General features: G+C 40.1%; 3 protein-coding genes across 3 annotated transcripts in view; all 3 read left to right on the top strand.

Moving 5' to 3' along the window:
* Nucleotides 1–334: 334 nt before the first annotated feature.
* scaf4a (SR-related CTD-associated factor 4a) lies at nucleotides 335–11,121 on the top strand. The gene is made up of 19 exons (XM_046410481.1): nucleotides 335–545; nucleotides 2,186–2,269; nucleotides 2,419–2,463; nucleotides 2,564–2,725; nucleotides 2,881–3,013; nucleotides 3,249–3,379; nucleotides 3,491–3,667; nucleotides 3,867–3,952; nucleotides 4,077–4,152; nucleotides 4,449–4,625; nucleotides 4,848–4,921; nucleotides 5,035–5,219; nucleotides 5,419–5,519; nucleotides 5,780–5,893; nucleotides 6,015–6,171; nucleotides 6,279–6,406; nucleotides 6,655–6,808; nucleotides 7,015–7,170; nucleotides 7,611–11,121. Exons 1-19 carry the CDS (start codon nucleotides 516–518, stop codon nucleotides 8,759–8,761), a joined length of 3,321 nt encoding a protein of 1,106 aa, XP_046266437.1. The 5' UTR covers nucleotides 335–515; the 3' UTR covers nucleotides 8,762–11,121.
* Nucleotides 11,122–11,895: 774 nt separating this feature from the next.
* Nucleotides 11,896–16,017, top strand: sod1 (superoxide dismutase 1, soluble). Its single transcript, XM_046411415.1, has 5 exons — nucleotides 11,896–12,053; nucleotides 13,586–13,682; nucleotides 13,816–13,885; nucleotides 15,251–15,368; nucleotides 15,642–16,017. The coding sequence occupies exons 1-5, from the start codon at nucleotides 11,982–11,984 to the stop codon at nucleotides 15,747–15,749; spliced, it is 465 nt and encodes a 154-aa protein (XP_046267371.1). The 5' UTR covers nucleotides 11,896–11,981; the 3' UTR covers nucleotides 15,750–16,017.
* A 3,489-nt stretch (nucleotides 16,018–19,506) lies between these two features.
* The window catches only part of LOC124070511 (rho guanine nucleotide exchange factor TIAM1-like), a 66,012-nt gene continuing 63,991 nt past the window's right edge, over nucleotides 19,507–21,527 (top strand). The window contains exon 1 of the mRNA XM_046410470.1: nucleotides 19,507–20,162. The gene's annotated coding sequence lies outside the window, so the exon portion shown is untranslated. The remainder of the gene's footprint in view (nucleotides 20,163–21,527) is intronic.

Below are 21,527 nucleotides of genomic sequence, written 5' to 3'. Positions count from 1 at the left end.
GAACTATTTGGCTTGCCTGCTGGACCATGCTTTCTAGACACCAGACCAGACACTCAGACATTGACCAAAACTGCAAGTAGCCTAGACCACCATCTATTGGTGTTAATTTGTACTACAAGAACAGTCCTACAACTTGTCTTGCAAAACTTAAACTGAAGGTAATTTTCCACAATCCCGAGTAGATCTAAATTATCATTCTGAATTATTTAATAGTTTGGAAAAAGGGCTCCCAATTAAGTATTTTTAAAAAAGGGTGGACATTCCTATGCCATGTTTGTTCACACTTCACCTAATTTAAAGCTGACAGCAGAGCGCCCCCCAATGGGCGAAACCTAGAACAACAAAATCGAATCCCATCATGCTTTGCCGTGCCCGCCGACCCGAGCGCTACCGATGCTAGGCTAACTGTCGTTAGCCACCGGGAGCGGACATGTTGTACCGACCGTTCCTTCAATAATCGTCACTGTAAGCGGGGAATCGGGAGTTAAGGAGAGGGCTCGGAGCGTTAGGCAATCATGGATGCAGTTAACGCTTTTAACCACGAGGTAAGCTGCCTTCAGGGCTCGCTGAGACCATGAAGACACCGAGTCTGATGGTGCGGGTCATGGTGCTATGATGCACTGAAGCTAGTCGGCCAGGACCGAGCAGAGGGCCTAGCTAGCTGGACCTGTCTATTTTAACCTGGCTTAGGGCTACTTCAGTTAGCGTTTGTTTAGTAGCGGCAATGTTACGTGCAGCCCGAACAATATTGTCATTTAAACAAATTCTAGGATAGTCTACCAGCAAACACGCTAACACAACAATAGCAAGTCTACATTGGTTCCACTAACCTTGCACAAAGTTCTTAAACAGACGTTTATGTTAGCTTGTGGGAGCATGGTCACTTACACTGGTGTTGGAAACAATGCTACTTGCAACCTCACAGCTAGCAAACACAGTATCTGTCTTTCTTGATACACTGCAAGCATACAAACAAATTGTTCATAATTGATTTAATGCTCAGCACAGCCTGTGTTTGTTTAGAGGATATGAGGTCAAGTGACTGTAGGACCTGAGGAGTGATGGTTTGCACTGTTAAGAAGCCCAGTCAAAAAGACATGTCAAGTCATCCATTAATGTTTTGGGGTGTTATCGATTTTCTGCTGATAGTCTTTTTAACCCTAGAATCTAATAGTTACCGTGGCTGAGTCTGCTATAAATGGGTAGCAGACACAAACCTGTGGCGTCGATCATATCATAACTGGTTTGTACTAATACTTGATTGCACCAGACCCCTTCAACCCCAGAACTACGAGCAGTTTCTGATGGTTATTGAAAAATTTCTTGCAGTTTCAATCTGACACACGTCAGCGTTTAGCATACTGACAGTACGATAAGCAGCCACTATGCTATACACCTATTAAAAGAGCAAAGCTGCACTTCAGTGATGTCTGTATTAGTTTTTGTTTCAGACACTGGATCACTGTGTTTTGTTTTGAATATACAAAGAAAAGGTTAGCACCAGTGCACCGCACAGATGTTGAGATGCTTCAGCATCCTCAAAAGCAGATAACACGTCAAAGGTGTGTAGTTAGTTTTTCTGCACCATACTGTAACAAGACTGTACATTGTATCAATGTTCTCTTCAGATTAGTAGGTATTTGTGAAATTCTGTTTTATAAGTTTGGAGTCTTTATATGTGTCATGTCAAGTGGTAAACAGTAGTAAGCTTTCATTCTTTCGCCTTGGTCGGAGAATAATGAACAATCCAGTCATCACAGGATACGGAGGCGGTGAAACACTTCATAAGCCCACTTAACCAGTCACAGCATCACCTTTCAAATCATCCATAGCAGCAACCAACAAAAGATTGGTTGTCAAATTAACAAGTCACAGGTTATCATTAGTCAGTCATTAATTATATCATATAAGCCTGTTAAGATTGGAAGCTTAAAGCCTGCGTTGCTAAGTTTATGTCTGCTACTTGTTTTAACCAAAACCCTGAGTTGTAAAGATGAGATTGGCTTGTCAGTGTTTTTTCTTGCATGTGAGAAGACACAAGGTTCTGAAAATCAAAATGCAATAGAAATGATTGATTTCACTTCTGAAACTCTTTAAGCACCTTTAAGCACTTTTATTTAGTAGTTTCCTCCTGTCTCATGACTCTCTACATCTCACTCTTACCTGTTATATACTCTGTATCTAGTTATTCTCATTGATGGACTCCAAGCCCCCAATATCTCGGGCAAAGATGATCTCCATCACCAAATCGGCCATCAAAGCTATGAAAGTAAGAAAGAGTTTGCTATTTCTTTGCTTTGAGAGTTACTTTTATATCTGTTCGAGAGATATTTTCTATATTTTAAAAATTATATCCCTTATTTTTTTTTAGCCTATGTAAAGATGATAACAATGCTTAAATGCGAATCTCTTTCTCAGCTCTACAAACATGTGGTCCAGATTGTGGAAAAGTTTATCAAAAAGGTGAGTCAAACTTATGTAAATTTATTCATCACTCAGTTTCTCCTCCCCGAATACAAACTCAAATCTGTTTTCTCCATCTGCTCTCTTATCTCCTCTCTAGTGTAAGCCTGAGTACAAGGTTGCAGGCCTGTATGTGGTGGATTCCATTGTTAGGCAGTCCAGACACCAGTTTGGAGCTGACAAGGATGTGTTTGGCCCAAGATTCACCAAAAACATTACAGGAACTTTTGAGAATCTCTGCCTTTGCCCAGTAGAGGACAGGGTAAGAACAGAAAGACTTTGTGAAAATTTAACTGTGACGAAGTTTAGCTGGAACATTGTAGATTGTAGTTTCAAATGCTACCAAATTGAAGTTGATTTTGCCCACCTCCTGTTATTCCCTCTTTCCACTCCTTACTTTTTTGTTTTGCTTTCCAGAGTAAGATCGTTCGGGTGTTGAATTTGTGGCAGAAAAATGGGGTGTTCAAGATCGAGGTTATTCAGCCTCTCCTGGACATGGCAGCTGGCTCAAGCAGTGCTGCTGCACCCTACACAGGCACAGATGAGCCAGGTAATTTGTGCTTGTACACATGGGCCAGTAGTGATTCTTGATTTTTTTTTTTTTTCCTTTTTTTTAATGTTGATTGCATTCGCTCGTGAAAATAAAGTACATTTACTTAGTGGGGAAACTTGTCATTTTACTATTTTAATTTGTATTGCACAATCAATTTGATATTAGTATTCTAACATTTGAAGGCATCTGTGTGCTGCTGACACACGTATTAATGATGCATCTCTTCTCGTAGATTCTTCCCCACCTCCAGCCAAAGAGCCAGTTACGGCAAACTCGACCACCACGACATCTGCTGCTCAGCTGCAAAACTCTGATGCATTTGCTGCTGTGGCACAGCTGTTTCAGTCCTCCCAGGGTCAGCAGGTGTGTTAACTGTGCCCACTGTTATTTCACTTGTATTATCATTGCTTGCACACCTCTTAGACCCTCTCTAATAATTCTGCGTTCGCTCTCTCTGTCACTGGTATTTTTTAGCTTCAACAGATGCTCCAGAACTTTCAGCAGCAGCCGCTGAAGTCAGACACCAACACTCAGCCTCCTGTCCATAACATTCAAACACAGGCCCAGAACATCACCACTGGCCTGGGCATAGTTGCCCCTCAGCCTCCCCTGCCTGCTGAACCCACCCAGCAGAAGACAACCTTTGACAAGGTGCCAGCGCTTTTTTGTATTTTCATAAGCCATCAACATCCAGATGTTTTTTGAAAAACGTGGCACAGGTCAATCAGTGTTTAGAAACTTGATAGATCAGTCCTTAGTACAAGCAGAGTGTTATGCAAACTCTTTTGTGTTAAAAACATCACATCATTTGTGACTTTTTTAATGAACATTAATAACTTGTCTCTGTTAGAAACTGCTGGACCGTTTTGACTATGATGACGAACCAGAAGTTGGAGAAGAAACAAAGAAGGATGAAATTTCATCACAGCCCCCCTTGTAAGCCCTTTATGTATTATGTATACTACAGAAGCTCTGCAAAGCCAAGAAGTGTGAAGTTCTGATTGATTTTTAAAAATGACCTAAAGGCTGTGAAGCTGACAGAGTCTTTTTGTGATCGCAGTATGCAGCAGCCTCCGGCCTTCCTACAGCACATGGAGCACTTTAAACCGCAGATGATTAACATGTCGCAAGAACAGGTAATGTGTACAAATATTTTTAATTATAAAATAACTCCTCATTTTCACTTTAAACTGTGGGGTTCCTGTCACTACAACTATTGTAGTTTGTATTACAACGATAGGGTTACGTAACACATACACGACAGTATATGCTGCGTATTTAAGGAAGGCGAGCCCTTTATAAAAGAAAAGTGCCGTAATACATGTAAGTATAAAGTGTAGGTGGAGACAAAGCTTTTTTCTGCCAGATTGCTTTTATATTTGAGGAAACCCTGTTGTATGTGCACAGTAGTTATTCTAGCTTTCTTTTTCAGGTTCCTCTCCCTCCTAATGGCCAACCCCAGGCCTATGGTTTACCACCAGGACAAAATTTCCCCACTATGATGCCTCCTATGGGGCATGCTTTACCAGGGCAGCCACTCCCTGGCTCCACTGGGCCTCCAGGCTTCCCAGGGGTATACCCTCCCCACAGTGCTGGCCAACAACAACAGGTAGTTGAACAGTGCAAAGCATATGTAAAATTTGAAAAGCTGTTTTTTGGGTGAACTATTTTTCTAATTGCGCCGGAATTTAAATTGTGTACCGAAGATTTGAAAAATCGCTTAATATGTGGCAAAGGTTGGGAAATTAAGAAATATGTTCTACTGTATGATAATTTAAATGTATAATAATTTTCATCCAATCATAATCATGTGTTTTCCATCCAATATCAGGATATGCCAGTGGATTTGGATGGTTCATCTATGAGGGATGGCAGACATGGTCGGCGGTCTCACTCAGGCTCCAGGTAAGCCTCTGAAAGGGAGATGCGTCAGGTTAATTTCAGTCTCAGTGCTGTAATTTTGTCTTTGTCATATATATATTTTTTAATGCACATCTGATGACGTTCTTTTTCTCCAGGTCTCCAAAGCGGAGGAGGTCACGGTCTAATTCCCGTACACGGCGATCCAGGCACAGGCGATCCCGCTCCCGAGACCGGCGCCACCATTCCCCACGCTCTCGCTCGCAGGAGCGCAGAGAGAGAGAGAAAGAGCGAGAGCGACGGCAGAAGGGCCTCCCGCCCCCCAAGAGTGAGACACTAAGCAGTGAGTCATAATCTACTTAAATAGTCACATTTGTCTGAGTTGAGAGAGTATGGTATGAGCAGTATGTTTTTTAGGTTTTTCGTAATAATTCTTGTGACATCATGATATCACTGTTACTGAATAATTTCTTTAATTTGATTCCAAGTACTGCTTATATTTTTGCATTTTTTTCAATGTATCTTTTTGTTCTCCTCCTCAGTTTGCAGTACAACCCTCTGGGTGGGCCAGTTGGACAAAAGAACACAACAGCAAGATGTGGCCTGTTTACTGGAGGAGTTTGGACAGATTGAGTCCATCAATGTAAGTGAAAGCATAGATCACTTACATCCTTTGCTCACATACTGATTTTTCTGCCTTTTGATCATTTGTTTTCACAATGTATTTGTGTTGTTCATGCAGGTTTTTACATGGTCTGCTCATAGCCTCTGCTTTGTTGTTGATATTTAATGTTAATGTTTATGCCACATATAGTACAATCATGAGTCCAGAATCAGATGGAAATAACAATCTCCTTGTTTTTCCCCCGTCACCTGTTTCTTCCGTCCTCCTCTCTGGTTAAGATGATCCCTCCACGTGGTTGTGCCTATATTGTCATGATACATAGACAAGATGCCTTCAGGGCTCTACAAAAGCTCAGTAGAGGCTCTCACAAAGTTAACCAGAAAGCCATTAAGGTGAGTGAGTAACGCATATTGCAGTTGAATAAAGCTCATCTAAACAAAAACGTGTTAATTCAAAGAGAAACTTAGAATTTTGCAATTGGGAAAAAAAGTTTTTTTTTTGTTTGCTTGCCAGATTGCTTGGGCTTTGAACAAGGGCATAAAGGCTGAGTTCAAACAGTACTGGGATGTGGAACTTGGCGTCACCTACATACCGTGGTCTAAAATCAGAGAAGCTCAGTTGGAGGAGCTAAAAGAAGGAGGAATGCTGGATGTAGACACTTTATCACCAGGTAATAAACCGAGGCAGATCCAACAAGTAAATAATCAAATCAGAAATTAGTTATAGTGTATTACAGTGTGTTAATCAACGAGTCTGAACCATGCCTATCTTTTCCAGAGTGGAGTAGTGCACGAAAGGCTCTTGACCTCTCAGAGGAGCTGACCCACAACGGCCGTTCAGAGCCACAGCAGCCAGAAGAGACACAAGTATTACCCGTGGCCTCTGCAGCTGCTCCTCTTGCACAGGTAAACAGCATCATGATATTACCAGTATTTTAAACTTTTATCGTTAGAGGTGGATCTGATATTTTTGCATTAATAGGGAGGTTTTAAAATAGTATGACAAGATGGTTTGTCACCTGGTCAGACAGAATGTTTTCCATTCTAGCTGTTTGATGATGCTTAACTCCTGTGTTTCTTCAGAGTGTCACGGTGAAGTGTGATTAATGTCTTCGTCATTTGACATCTCCAGTAAATGTCTGAAATGTTCTTAGGTTCCTCCAATGCAGCAGCCCATGGTTGGTGTGGGTTCTCTCCAGCCTCCAGTCTTTCCTGGTCCCATAGGCATGCCTCCGCCTTCCTTCCCCCCAGGCGTTCCCCCTCCTCCTTTCATCAGACCTGGCTTCAATCCCCTGCAGATGCCTCCAGGTAGCACCTCCTACAGCTGCCAATAGAAACCGGCTTTCGTTTAGTTTTTCTCTCTAACACAGTGCCTGTTCTCAGATGACGTTTATCGCTAATGTGCACACAAATTAAGGTCATATTCACACTTGTAGTTCAGTTTGTTTGGTCCAAACGATACATTGCTGTTAAATTTGTGCTCTCCCTGACCCCTCTCACCCCTCTTCTCCCAGGCTTTCCTCCTCCAGGTTCCATGCCTCTGGGCCCCCCACCTCCTTCCAAAGCTGGAGTTGAAGACTCACCTCTAGACCCAGCAGGTCTGGGAAACAGGAAAAACGATGAGGTCCTGGAGGGTCCCAATGTCTTCAACAACCAGATGGGACCTATAGGTCAGTAAAAATGTCAATCATTTGCTAGTTCCTGCTGCTTAAATGTAAGGATTTGCTGGTCTGTTGGTTGGACAAAAAAGTAATTTGAAATTTCACTTTGTGCTCTGGAAAATTGTAATAAGCATTTTCAAAACTTTCTATGCATTTTGTAGAATACAATATTAATCATAAAGATAATCAACAGCTTAATTGATAATGAAAATAACTGTCAGTTGCAACCCTTTTGTTGAGTTTTTATTATTAGATCCAGTGTCATGCTTTAACAGACACTCAGTTTGTTTGTGGAGTGTGAAGGGACCACAATTCGTTTGGGGGAAAAATATAGTAACAGGCAATTTGGTGCTTCTTAAACCATAGGATTTGTTTTGTTTTGAATTTTGGTGCTTTTGGACAGTTAAAAAATGAATAAAAATTATATTTTGTATTTGTTTTCCCATCAGGTAACCAGGTAGGTGTACCTCCAAGTTCTGTCCCAGGTGGTCCCCCAGGTGGTCCCCCAGGAAACCTTCAACCCCCTTCTGGTGGTCTGCTTGGTGCACGGCCCGGTCTCATCCCACTCCAGCGTCCTCCAGTTCTCCCACCTCCACACATGCAGCGTTTCCCTCCACCCCACGGGCCACGCCCCCCTCACCCCAACATGCCACCCATGCCCCCACAGATGATGCCCAGAGGGCCGCCTCCTCAAATGATGCACCACGAACCCCCTGCACCTAAAGGAGGCTTTGGGATGCTCCCTCCCCACAGCGTAAGGGGTCCTTTCCCTCCACATGGGCATGGCCCTCCTCAGGGTCCTCCACCACCTCCTTTTATCAGGCCAGGAGGTCCTCGTGGCCCAGAGGGACCGGATGAAATGGATGGTAGATCATTCAGGGGAGACAGGCCAGGATTCAGGGACCGGGAGCCAGAGAGGGACAGAGACTGGGATCGAGACAGGGATAGAGAGAGGGACCGAGGTTTTGGAGGTGGAAGGCGTCCATTTGGTGATGGAGGGAGGGGAGGGGGTGGTGATAGAATAGACGGGAGAGACAGGCTCGGAGGCTGGCAGGAAGATGGAGGTGATCACCGGGGAGGCGGATGGGAGAGAGACAGAGATCGGGACAGAGACCGTGATCGAGACAGAGATAGACGGGACTGGAGGGAGAGGCGAAGCAGCCTGGATAGCGACAGGGGACGCGGGAGGGGTGATGATGGTGAGAGGGACCGAGGGCGGGGGGAGGGAGGAGAAAGAGGAAGGGGAGAAGGAGGGAGTCGAGAAAGAGGGAGAGGAGCTGAAGGTAAAGAAGGTGACAGGCCAAGGCGGTCAGAACGGCGAGAGAGGACTACGCGGTGGGACAGAGATGATCGATTGGCTGAACTGGAAAACATGGACAGATTTCGGACCTCTAACAGCACAGAGCAACCTTCTTTGACTCCTGTGGTCTCCACAGAAACCAGTAAAGAACCAAGTGTAGACGCTTCTCAAAAGAAAGCAGAATCAGAACTGTTGGCTCCGCCCCCAGACATAACTGCTGCAGCGGAGCCGATAGCCTCTGAGCCCTTACCTTCAGCTCAGTGTGAACCCACAGAAACAAAACAGGAAGCAGCATCATAAACGGGCTCATTGCTCCTGCAGCCAGAGACTGCTGTGAACCACTGCAAAATTTAAAAAAGGTGTTTTTTTTCACAATGATTACCAGCCTCAATTCCTGGCAGATGAATATCTAACTCGTCACAGTTTGTCAATTAATTAACAGTTTCTGGGCAGTAACACATTTCTTGAAAACAGACATCTCCCACACATGTGAAAATGGTTGTTTTCAGACTTTATCGCTTATGCTCGAATTAGGCTTTGCATCCGTGTCTTGAAACACACCAACACTTGAAAATCAGTTTGGATGTTTGTTTGGCTGTCAATCTGGTTATTCTCCTCTCTGCGTGTTGTAAGAATGTTTGCATGTTGACTTGGATCTGTGCATCTGGGGTTCATTTGAATTTAGCTTTTATGTTTTTACTCAAGTTGGTTTACAGTTAGCGGAAATTATTACACAAATTTATTTTTGATTTCATGGCCTCATCTGTGTGATAGCAGGCACTCCTCAACATTTTTTTATTTGCCAAAATGTCATGTCAAACACTGAATAGTAGAAATGCCTTTTTTTGGCTTAAAATCTCATCTTTTCTGTCATGTTGTGTCTTTATTGCAATATTGCAACCATTAAGGCTTTGAAAGGACTTCGGTGACCTAAAGATGCAATCAAGTTCCTTGCAGGTGACCTGAGAGCAGGATGTGGTTAAAATAGTAAAAAAGTTATTTCAGACATTCTTTTGGATGTTAGGGTAACTCTCGCCATGATCATGAACTCACTGTGATTCTGTCCTCACTTTTCATCCTCTGAACCACACTTTTAGGTAGAATGAAGACAAATATTGTCTTCATTCTACCAGACATTTGGTGCAGTAACTCATGAATCTATAACATGCACTTTTACTGTCCAGTGCTTGTGCTCAAAAAAAAAAAATCCAGTCGTAATACATAATTTTGTTAAAGTTTTTGAAAAGTATGTATTACACAGTACCAAGACTTACCCATAGGAATGGACATAACACTGACTAGAAGCCTAGAAGCTTATTCTCACAAGGTCTCTGAGTCTGACTTGATAGTCATAATTCACTGTTAACAGTAATTGCATCTAATTCCTTGTGGGGGGAAAAAGCAACACCACATTCTTTGATTGTCCTGTACTTATTCAGATGTCACTATAGTAAAAAAAAATTACATTTTGTGTGTACATGTAATCATTTTGTTAGGTTAGAAAAATAATGGACAAACACAAATCATTAACAGGACTCTTAACAGAGGACTTAAGGTTTAATGCTGGCATACTTGTATTCTTTTGCTTCATGGATGTTATGATTGATTGGCCATAAACCAGAAATATCAACGTAACGTGCAAAAATTAAGAAGGGAAAGAAAATGCACATTCAGGTGTATCTTGGTATATCTCCTTTGGAATAAAGGCTGCAAAGAAATTTGATGATGTCATAAAAGTTGGCTTTGTTTCAGACATTTGAGTGATCTAGGCTTATTGGTATGAAAAAAGACCCAGATGGCCAACATTTGTTCAAAACCTGCTGAAAAAAGATGTTTCGTGTTTCGTTTGGTTTCTGCTAAATATTTTGACTGTCATTTTTTCAAAACCAACCATCATAAAAGTTCAATGGAGGTAAAATGCTGTTAGACTTTAGGATGTGTGTACTTAGTAATTTTTCTGCTGTCTAAATTTCACATCTTTGCATAAATATGTATATTTTTAATTTTTAGTTAAAAAAAATAGAACATTTTGTAGATCCAACAGAAGAATATCCAACACAAGTTTATTTTAAAATTATTGTATTCCACAAACATTGAGGTGCCAGCTTGGATTATTTGAGCATCTTGTATAAACACGTTCCTTTGGCTGTGTGTATGGAAGAAAGGAAGAGAGCAATTTCTTGGATCACACTCTGATTTAAATGATTTTTGGCCACATGAAAACAAAATTTCACCTTTTTTTTTGTTTTTTGTTTTTTTCCAGTGTTTGATCTTTCAAGAGTTGTAACCATTTGAAGCCCAGACTCTGCAAACCTTACACCTTGTTCTTAAATAATTTTAACACAAACTCATTTGGGGCTAAAGTCATGAAATTAAGAGTGTTGCTTGTGACGCACTGCTGTAAATATGCTTGTATCACTGACAATTCAAAGGTGTAATGGTAATTGTTGTTTATGATCTGTGATTCGTTTTTCTTAGGGAAACAAATTGACTTTGAAGGAACAACAGAGGCCCTTTGCTTTAACATTTTTTAACTCCTAATGGTTTGAACGTTGAAAGATGTTTCTATGATTTGTTAAAAATACAAAAGACATGGACATAAAATCTTCAATACTTCAGCCATAGGAAATTGTTTTTAATAAACTATTTTTGTACCAAAACATTTTCTTTCTTCAGATTATATTTAGTGCCTAACCTATGCTGTTTATTGTCATATGTTGAAAGATAAAGCTATTCAAAATTGTCTTCCACACATTTTATGTAATGGTCTGTTAAAATGCCCCAGGACTGATATTTACTGTGATTTTATAGTAATTCAACTAATTGTTACAAGCTGATCCTTTATATCCATGATGAGGTGTAAAACAGGTAAGATTTTTTTATTATTAAGTCTAGGGGTCAACAACAAAAAAGTAAGGGGACAGCAGCTCACAGAATTTTCCTCAAATGCTCATATGAATGTCCAGTCATGACTTCAAATAGCAGTGGTGTTGGGTTTGTACTAATCATGACACTTGACTGTTGACTCTAAGAAAGCTATAGACGATCCTGCCACCCAGCTTATTTTTTTATTGGATAACTAATTGGTGGTGCAGGAGAATCCTTATTTGTTTATTTATTTACTTAATATAACCCCATTGGTGCAAGGATAAAAGATAATAAGGATTAATAGTAGTGGTAAAAATAATGTTGGCAGCCGCATATTTTATAGCACTATATTGATTTTAGCTCCTTCTCGAATTTATATTTATATTCTTCTGGAAATATAATTTCTCAGATGATGTTATTTAATGTGGACAAAAATTGATATCTTGATTGCAGAGATTTTTTGTTAACCTGCTCAATAAGCTGCTCTTCACCGTAATTATGAATGACCAATCAAAATTTGTCCGTTTGATTGTGTTTAATTCTGATTGGCTGTCTGTATTGTACGCCCGCCTGCTAGGCAGGAACGTAGTTTGGTTGTTTGACAAGAGCAACGACGACAGAAACTTTCGCGTCTTTCTGAATTACTGCGAAGATGGTGATGAAAGGTGTCTGTGTGTTGAAAGGAACTGGAGAAACCAGCGGGACTGTTTATTTTGAGCAGGAGGTGAGGCTATGTTGCTTTCAGTAGAATTAGAAGAAGTCGAAATATCTGATTTAACAGAACTAGCCAGATATTTGCCATGCCATGTTAGCGCCCAAATGCTAAGTTGGTTAGCAAAGTTCTCCATGCACAAGCCACCAGTTAAATTAGATCGGTTTTCTGGAGAGACCTAGCTAGCTAGCTAGCGTTCCATGTCACAACTTGATTTACAGGTTATCGAACTTGGTCAGGTCTAGCAAACGTACTGATTTTGCAGGTTATGCTAACAGTGTGAAAAAGTATTCTGTGCAAATTACTGATAGTCTGCAAGTTGCAAAACACACATTAACGTAGGTAACGGCTGCTTGTCACATTATATTCAAAGTAGATTCGAAGTAGTTAGCTAGCTAATATAACAGTCAAATAATGGCTTGTTGAAACCAACCTTTGCACGTTCAAGGCCTTTGATTAATGATCTACAGCGCCTGTTGCATAGGTTTAATTTTGGTACTTCTCAACGTTAACCTTGTCTTGCTGATGTGGTTAGCTAAGCCACACTAAGTCAACGAACACTTATGTTTGTAGCTGTTTTGCTGAAAACCTAATTGCATTGTGCATATTAACGGTAGCCTTTAAAACAAGAGCAAAGGTTAGAAGACTGATTATTTTATTTTGCTGAGTCACTGCCGTTACCCCATCTATTTGGCCCCGCTGATAAGGCTGTAATGCAGTTGGGCTGGGAAACTGTGTGTCATAGAGCGGGGCTGTAGGCAGTACTCGACTTGTGAAAGACAGTATTGAATGTTCCACACCTTCTGTGATGATCTGACCAGAGGACTAAATATTTTGTGAAGTTATGAATTGGTTATGGAATTTCTTTGGCTGTCCTGTTTTGACGGAAATGCATCTGCATCACATTGTTATCTTAATCCTAGAAGCATAGTACTGCAGTTTGGTACTCAATATAATCTGAAATTATATATATAATTAGGTATTAGAATTAATCTAACTTTATTTTCTTACATGTACTTCATGTAAATTAACAAAATCTGGTGTTCTTTCTTTAACTGTAATGATGCTACAGAATTTAAGAAATTCTTAGTTAAGAATGGATTTACAATATGTAGAAATGATTCTTCCCTCTTCATTGACAGCACCCAGTGCAGTATTAATGCTGCTTAAGTTGTTTTAGTGAAGTGGATGTTGTTAAAATATCTTAAACCCAGGCTATCTTAAGGATCTACAAGTAGTCTTTCAAAAGTTTAACCGCAGATTTACTAAATTTATTCCTTGGATTGCTGAGTGAAGTCTATAGGAGATCATCGGTGAGTCAAAATATCAAGTACCAAACGTGTAAGTCTATTTGTTACATTTATTTAGGCAGTTTAATGTTCTTTTTAGTTACTAACAAGAGTGCCTGGTGAATGTGAATGAGGTGAAAGTTGCTTTTATTTATTTAGTTTACTTTAGCTTTGAGTCCTGCTAGCCACCTGTCTTTGACAGCTCTTTTGTGTCTTTGTACTCTCATGATGAATTGTATCGTCTTGATCTGTTAGAATGATTCAGCCCCTGTGAAGCTGACAGGAGAAATCAAAGGACTTACCCCTGGTGAACATGGTTTCCATGTCCATGCTTTTGGAGACAATACAAATGGTGAGCATTTGACAATAATTTAACCATCAGGTTTCTGAAATGGCAGGACTTACAACCTTGGACCTGGTTTTAACTCACCTACACTGAACTGAATGTTTCATGCTAAAGATTTTTTTAAATTTCTCTTTCCTAGGATGCATCAGTGCAGGCCCTCACTTCAATCCCCACAGCAAGAATCATGCCGGTCCTAATGATGCAGAGAGGTATGTCCAGTAGATATGAGTTATTTCTGTGTTCACCTTTTCGTTGTGCCTTGTAATGCTCATTTTATCAGTTGAGGTTAAGGTTAACATTTATCAGATTCAAATGGTGGATGCAGTTGAAGCAGCAGTGGTAAAACGAGTGCTTTGGGCGAGTGCAATTTTTTTTTTCCCCCTTAAGTGGGCATCACTTATTTTGTTTTGATTACGTTTTAAACGTTGCAAATTCAAAGATTTTTTGACAAACAAGCTGTTGTGTTAAGTTTATGTGTGACTCATATCAACCACTGGGTGACCAGTAATATCTATTGGATATTAGCTAGTAGTTAGCTAGCTGTCAGTCATCCTTCCAGTTATTCTTGCTTGTCATTGTTGACTTCATTGATTAGTACACCTATGAGTTTCTGCTGTTACATGTCAAAGTGTCTGCTGGGCAACCAGTCCATGGACCTGGATATGAAGGGTCCACAGTGCGAAATGATATAACATTTGTTTCAACAAACAGGAAATGGGACCCATCACAATGCTACTAGGTGTAAATAGGAGAAACACTGAAATCTATACACTCATAAATTGAGTGATCGATTTAAAGTTCCCCACACATTGATTTTTTTTTTTTTTTAATTCGTGACGGCGATTTGAGTTTGAGAGGCTTACATTTGATTAATAACTGAATGAAATGTGAAGATTTGTGCAGATGTTTTATAGGGAGGACCAACATTAAAGTTGAATTACTTGATCTTCATTGTACTTGGAGTTAAAATTATTTGTCGGGATAGATAAATCATAGTTACTCTGCTTCAGCAACAATGCAGCAGAGTTTGCATGTGGTCGTTTGTGGTCGTTCAGTTGTGTGTGAGTGTAGTTTGAGTATGTGTGTGATGACCTCAATGTAAATTAATACCCAAAGAATGCTGGCTAAGAGTCATGTGACAGAGTATATGTCACTCAGAAAAGACTTTTTGAGTTGTCATAACTGGAAAAGCACGGGTCAGTCAAATCCTGTGTGCAAACACCAGGACCTTGCCACTGGAACGATAAAATAATATGCAGCTGTTATAAATGACTTGATATGAGAGAAATTTTCTGTCTACTGTTACAAAGTTATATACAAATTGATGGGAAGTACAGTGCAGGATGATGATCATGTCTTGAGTGGGATATTAAGGATTGTATCTTACAGGACAAGAGCAAAAGTACCTCCACAAAAACCTTTTGTAATTCCAACAGGTTTTGTAAGTTGTTTCTGGTCTAATCCTTACAGAGAATTCAAATTAGTGTATGTTAATATATTAGCTTGCTTTCCGAGTATGTCCCAAGGATATTGTCATTTACTTCTTTTTAAAATTTTGTTTTAATGTAAAAAAGACATGTTGGAGACCTGGGTAATGTGACCGCTGGAGCGGAAGGTGTTGCCAAGATAGACATCACGGACAAGATGCTCACCCTCACTGGCCCCTTGTCCATTATTGGAAGAACCATGGTGGTAAGGAAAAGTTATTTTCCATTTGACTTCCAGCTAACTATGAGACTAATAAGCCTAAAGTTTTTGTCTGAAGTTAACTTGGTCATCTTGGCTGTATTAGACAGGCCTCAGGTGAGTCTTCACATCATGTGTGGGAGTGACAAAAACCTGCATAGTTTTCACCTTACGCAGGTCCAGCAGTTGTGAACAATTTGGCAAATTTTGGGACTGATTTCACTTCGCACCACAATTGAGTTAGCTGTAAACCAGCAATCTTTCTGTCCTCTGGTTTAGATCCATGAGAAGGCCGATGACCTGGGAAAGGGAGGCAATGAGGAAAGTCTTAAGACGGGCAACGCTGGTGGACGTCTGGCCTGTGGAGTCATTGGCATCACCCAATAAACAATCTCCCAGAACATGAAGCACTGGAGACTACCTTTCCCCACAGCACTTAATAAGACCAACCTAGCTACTTGATGTTGACAGTTTGTCCTATTCAGTGAGACAGTAGATGAGCCATGCTTTACGCTGTCTGTTCTTGATGAAAATTGTGTGTATGGATTTTTATGTCTGTTGTATATTTTTGGTTCCAAAGAATTGGTAACGCACAAGTAATAAATACATGTATACGATTTTCAAAGCTAATCAATAAATTGTGAGCTCATCTGAATCGTGTGAGAATTCTTTTGGTGGACATTTTGATTCTATAAACACAGGTGTAACCAATAACATGAATAGTCATATACCACTGTACTAGTACTAATGCCAGAGCCTGGTTCTACTTCCTACACGGCATGGTGGAGCTGTCATTTGTGTTGCTTGTACACCTGTGGGATTGTTTGCTTTTCTAAGTGATGTCTGCTCTGTGACTTCAGTGATTACACTAATATTAGTTGTTGGATTCTGTCTGCTGCTCAGGATCATTAGCTTAACTAACTGCATACGTTCCTGAGGTAAATATTTTTATTGTTATTACAAAAATGAATTTACAGAGCTTAAAAAATGTACTGTCTGTCTGCTACTGGTGACACCTTAGTATTTACACAGGTCAAATTTGAATAACTACGTTGGACCCAACTAAGGCTGAATTACTATGTCATTTTATTTTGGTAATTTTATTACCTCCTCATGGATTTGGAGAGTATTTCTACTGAAGTAATGGGTCCTGCGTTATTACTGAAAATTGTGGTAATGTCTTCTGAAGGGCTCCCTGTGTTGAAGTTCAATTTAACACCTCATTATAGCTTAATTGTGCTTGCATGGTGCCTTTAACAAAACTGTATTTCGACAGGTAGTACTGCAGGCAGGAAGGCAATAGGAATGCTGTTGCTGGGTTTCATCGCAAATTGTGGTGAATCAGTGCTTTGTCTGATGGGAAGTTGGAGGCATCAGGGACCCCAAACAGGTTAATCTGAACATTGGTAGACCAACCCACCTGTCCTGGACACGTTAGCTGGAGACTGATGGTCTATCATCCGCCAAAAACAGGAAAAAAAACCCCTTTTATTGTGAATAGTAAATTCTGATGTAAAAGTTGAAACACCTTCCTATAGCTGCTGTATAGCGCTGAGAGGTGGTTTGTACGGGCCCTCAGGGGTCGTAACGTTCTTCACAGTCCGGTAACGGCAAATAATACATTAATTGTCCTGTCAACTGGACTGTTTACATTAGGCTACTTTCTAAACGATTAGTAAGTTATGAATGATAAGTTCCATTTATCATGTTACTCAGCAGACCCAGTAAAGGAGTTGCACAGATGTTTTTACTATAGCATAGTCTGTTAGGGGGAAAAATAAAGTTAATGTTAGAGATAAATGACTAAGGGGGAAAAAGCGGTGGTCTGAAACATTTAAAGGACTTAACTTTTGATTTAGTTTGTATTTGTTTTGCACTTACTTAATAAACGATTTTACAACAACACCCTGGGTGAAGACCACCTGACACAAATGTTTGGCCTCAGGTAAGAAAATAAATAAATAAAAGTTAAGATCTGTTGAAAAAGATACATTAACTCCTTCTATTAGCTCTCAAAGGCCATAGTTTCAGTTCAAAAGCTGAAACCACTAAAAATGACTGTTTTAATATTAATAATTTAATATTAAAACAATCCCTGACGATTTTTTTCTATTAATTGACTCTAATTTTATACACTGTTTGGTACTTTTATGCATCACATTATTTTCGAAGTTCTTGGTTTGTTTTATATGTAAAATCTTAAGCTGTCATATTAATATACTTGAGTACAAATTTAAACATTTGCCTTTGATATATAGTTAAGTAGACCAGATGAAATGTAATGAATTTGCAATACTCAAACAGATCAAATTTGTACTTGTAAATGTATTTACATTTGACCACTGCCAGAAAAGTGAAGCGTTTAAATTAAGTAAGTATAAGAGGTGATTTTTAAGGTGTTATTAAAAACCTTAGATTTTCAGGCAGGGAATTAAAAATTGCCCGCTTTGATCAGCTTTTATCTGCGTTGTGTTTTAAGCTGTCTCATCCTCTAGGGGGCACTGCTGTTCTTCATAACTCAGACTGCAACAAGTACAGTTCTTTTACTCCGCCACAGATGGATCAAATCACAATTTAATGATGATTTAAAAAATGCTCTCTGGTGGGTGGGATTTATTTTATCTTGGCTTGAAATCTCCTCAACTTACTGTTTAAGTAGTTTCTCATCAATATAGGACACACAGGCTTCACACGGCACAGAGAAGAATGATTTAATATGAATTATTAATCACTGATGCACATATGCAAAATCATTACATTTCATAACCATCTGAGACAGGCTTGCTAAAATATACATAGCAGGTTGTGACCGGAAATTTTTGGGTTGAAATTGGAGTCTTGGTCTTCGCTTTTCATCCATGATATTAAACTGAACAGCTGTGCCCTGCACTGGCCAGCACACACATACACACACAGTAACACACATGGACACACTCCCATACAGTACACACATCCCTGCATACAGATAGCCCGCACATAGCTGCAGAAATTGCATGCCCTAAAAGCTTTTTTTTTTTTTCTTTTCACTGGAATGGCAGATGCTCCCATGTGAAGTGACTTGGCACACCCTTCTCTTCTCCAGGGGAAATGAGATATTGGAGGGCCTTCAGTGGAGTTAATACTTCAGGGACCTATCCAGAGGCAAGCTGCAGAGTGTGCAGTTTAAATTTATACATGAAATGTTTAGCTTTGAAAATGTGCATTGGAATAAACATATACGTAGCAAGTTGTGGAAATTGATTGGCTTACAGGATAGTAGATAATCAACTCATAGTAAGTTTCAGCTTTTAAGGCAGACAAGCAGCAGAATTGATGGTAGCAATAAATAAAAAATAGGGAATACTTAGTTATTTTAGTGAAATTACCATCTGTTGTTTTTCAGTAAAATTCACCGGTAGTTTACAGTTCAAAAATAATTTGACTACATTTTTATAGAGAAAAGTGTAGCCTTTTACAACTGAGAAATTTCCTTTTTTTTGTGGTAGTAGGATGTATAAGTCTTTATGTATGGAAGTCGGTGAACTCATATGGTTTTTTTCCCACCATTCCAGGATTTCTGTAGTGATGTTATATCAGACCAGACCTCATGCAGCCCAAAACTGCATGCACAGGTTGAAATATCTGTATTAGTGTAGACAGATGCAGCCAGCGGAGCAGAAAGACAGACTGACTGTAAAAGCTGATATAAATAGCCTGGGAGTGGAGGTGATGAATAATAGAGACTACCAATGCTGCTGACAGTGAGGGAGAGAGGCCGTGACAGTAGAGTCAGACAAAGCCTGGTATAAAATGAACAGAATGAGAAAGAGAACTGTTAATCCAGCTGTTGACAGAAGACCGTGTGAAAGGTTATGTCAATGTAATATTGAACTTATTATAACTAATCAGCATATTATTATTTTTTTTTGGTCTCTGGTATGATATACAAGAGGGACTTAGATAGAGAGTTAGATTTTTAAGGGTTACTGTTTGTAAACACAACATGAAGTGCTGCAGGAAGTGATTCTGGAGAAAGATAGTTGGTTGTTGAGTCTCATTACCAAGGCCATTAAATACTGACCAACCTAAAGTGTCAGAAAGTAAATGAGAAAATACAGGTTGGGTCTTTGCAGATACAGACACTACTACGTGGGTAATAAGTGATAACTGAGAGAATTTGTTTTTGTATGAGTGGAAAATCCTGCGTAGTTTCAACTTAGATTTATGCTTGGTCTGTCAGTACTCATGGATGCATTTGAAAACAGTTAAGCTGAGAACCTACATAAGGTGAAAAGAGTAAGTCTAGTATTAGTGCCTCATATCGAAGTAGTGTTTCGTAGGACCAAGTGTCGATTAAACCATACCAACAAAAACGTCAGCATCAGCCTTCACTTTGAGCTCAGATAAACCTACAATGAGCCATCGCAAATCAGACCTAAGCTATACTTACAGGCCTTGAAGCATAACTGTCACTGCCTCTCAGCAACAAGCTTTCAGGTGAAAGGTATTGCTTAAGGTGTGCTTTGTCCATTAATAGTTACTGCTTCATGGTTTTACATGGCACGGGAGCTGTGCATGTTCCTCACAGAAGTACCGGTGAACCAGCCTTTCAGGGTTCAGTTCTTCTGTTGCCGACCCAGTCGCAGTGAGTGTGTGTATGTGTGTGAATCGTGTTTAAAAGAAAGGGGTAAATGTTCTGCTATTCACAGATATCCAACACCCACATGTGGACAGACGCACTCGGAGGAGGTGAAGCTTGTCCCTCTGGTGTTCACTGAAAGATGACTCAGAGGTGGAGGTTCTTCTTTTCAACGCAGTTACGTAAGTGGAATGTAGTGCACTTTACTGGCGTGTGTGTTTGCCGCTCTGTTAGTATGTGTACTTTGCCTGTAAGAATTTGCTAGGTTCTATTTTTTTCGCATACGCATTCAGGTTTATGTCCTGAAGCACAGCCGACGAGAACCAGTGTGGTCACATTTCTGGAGGAGGCTTTATTTCATTCTCCTCTAAGGCTACATCAGTAGATGAAAAGCATAGAACTCCAACTGAACACTCTAGACAGGCTTTTACTTGTTTAACAGCTGCACAGTATACGCGCTATGCTCTCGCCCATCTTCAATCTGTGCAGGCGGTTTGCCTGTGGTGGAATATTTTTACACTTTCCTGGTTATCATTTGGAAAATGAAAAGCAATCATTTGGGTTTGTGGGTTTCTACCAGATGTGATTGGGGCAAAATGGCTGTCAGTTCAACTACCAAGCATTCAGCTAGGAAGACTGTCCTTCTGCAACTAACTACATAGATATATATATATATATATATATATACATATATTGATTAATCTGATAATCATTTTTAGCTGTAAGTGTAGGTTTGTGTGATTTAGGGTACAGATTCATAACCATGTGCACACAGTTGCATGTTTTAAAGCAAACACAGCAATCTGTTCTGCACTCTATCATGAATGATCCTCTTAAGGTATTGGTGCTCACTCCCCTGTGACCCTCCTCTATTCTCTGGGGTGAGAGTTCACCTTCCGGTACATCGTCTGCCACTGACATTGTGGGGATATTTGTGAGGAGTCTAGGAGTCATAGGTCAGGGGTGAGATGCCATAAATGATGCCTATCCTATGAGACATGGTTGGTTGGTAGACAGACTAATTACAAGACCCCTGTGACCTAACCTCTGCCCCCTCTGCTTTGTGTCATGTGACCATGAGAATGGAACCCCCGAACACCCTGTTGCTTTTAGATTTGACAGCTAATTTTCTATTGTTTGTTTTTCTACCTTTCATTTTATCCAGTTACATTTATACTCCAACATGGTTACATACTCTTCATCTTTCGGCAAACTTTGTTAAGGTAGGGCAAGAAGTGTTTGGATTCTGGATCATATGAAAATAGCTCAGTAACCCTTCAACCTTTTAGGCCAGTTTCAGCCATCTGTAGGACAGGACTACATTGTGCACGGGATGCTTAGAGATGACTTCAGAAGGATTTGAAGGCGTATTTAAGACATTTCTACCCTCTTCTCATCCATGGTCAAACAGCAGTCTAGGGGTCTGACCTTTGAACTCAGTGACCTGCTCACCCTTCACGACCATAACTCTCATTTTTACTCAAGAAGGCCCTTATTATTCTTTGTAGGACGATTGCCAGTAGGATTTTCAGCATTGTTCTGTAGAC

This window comes from Scatophagus argus, chromosome 14 (assembly GCF_020382885.2).
Source record: "Scatophagus argus isolate fScaArg1 chromosome 14, fScaArg1.pri, whole genome shotgun sequence".
Taxonomy (NCBI): domain Eukaryota; kingdom Metazoa; phylum Chordata; class Actinopteri; family Scatophagidae; genus Scatophagus; species Scatophagus argus.
This window is presented reverse-complemented; position numbering and strand designations above follow the sequence as displayed.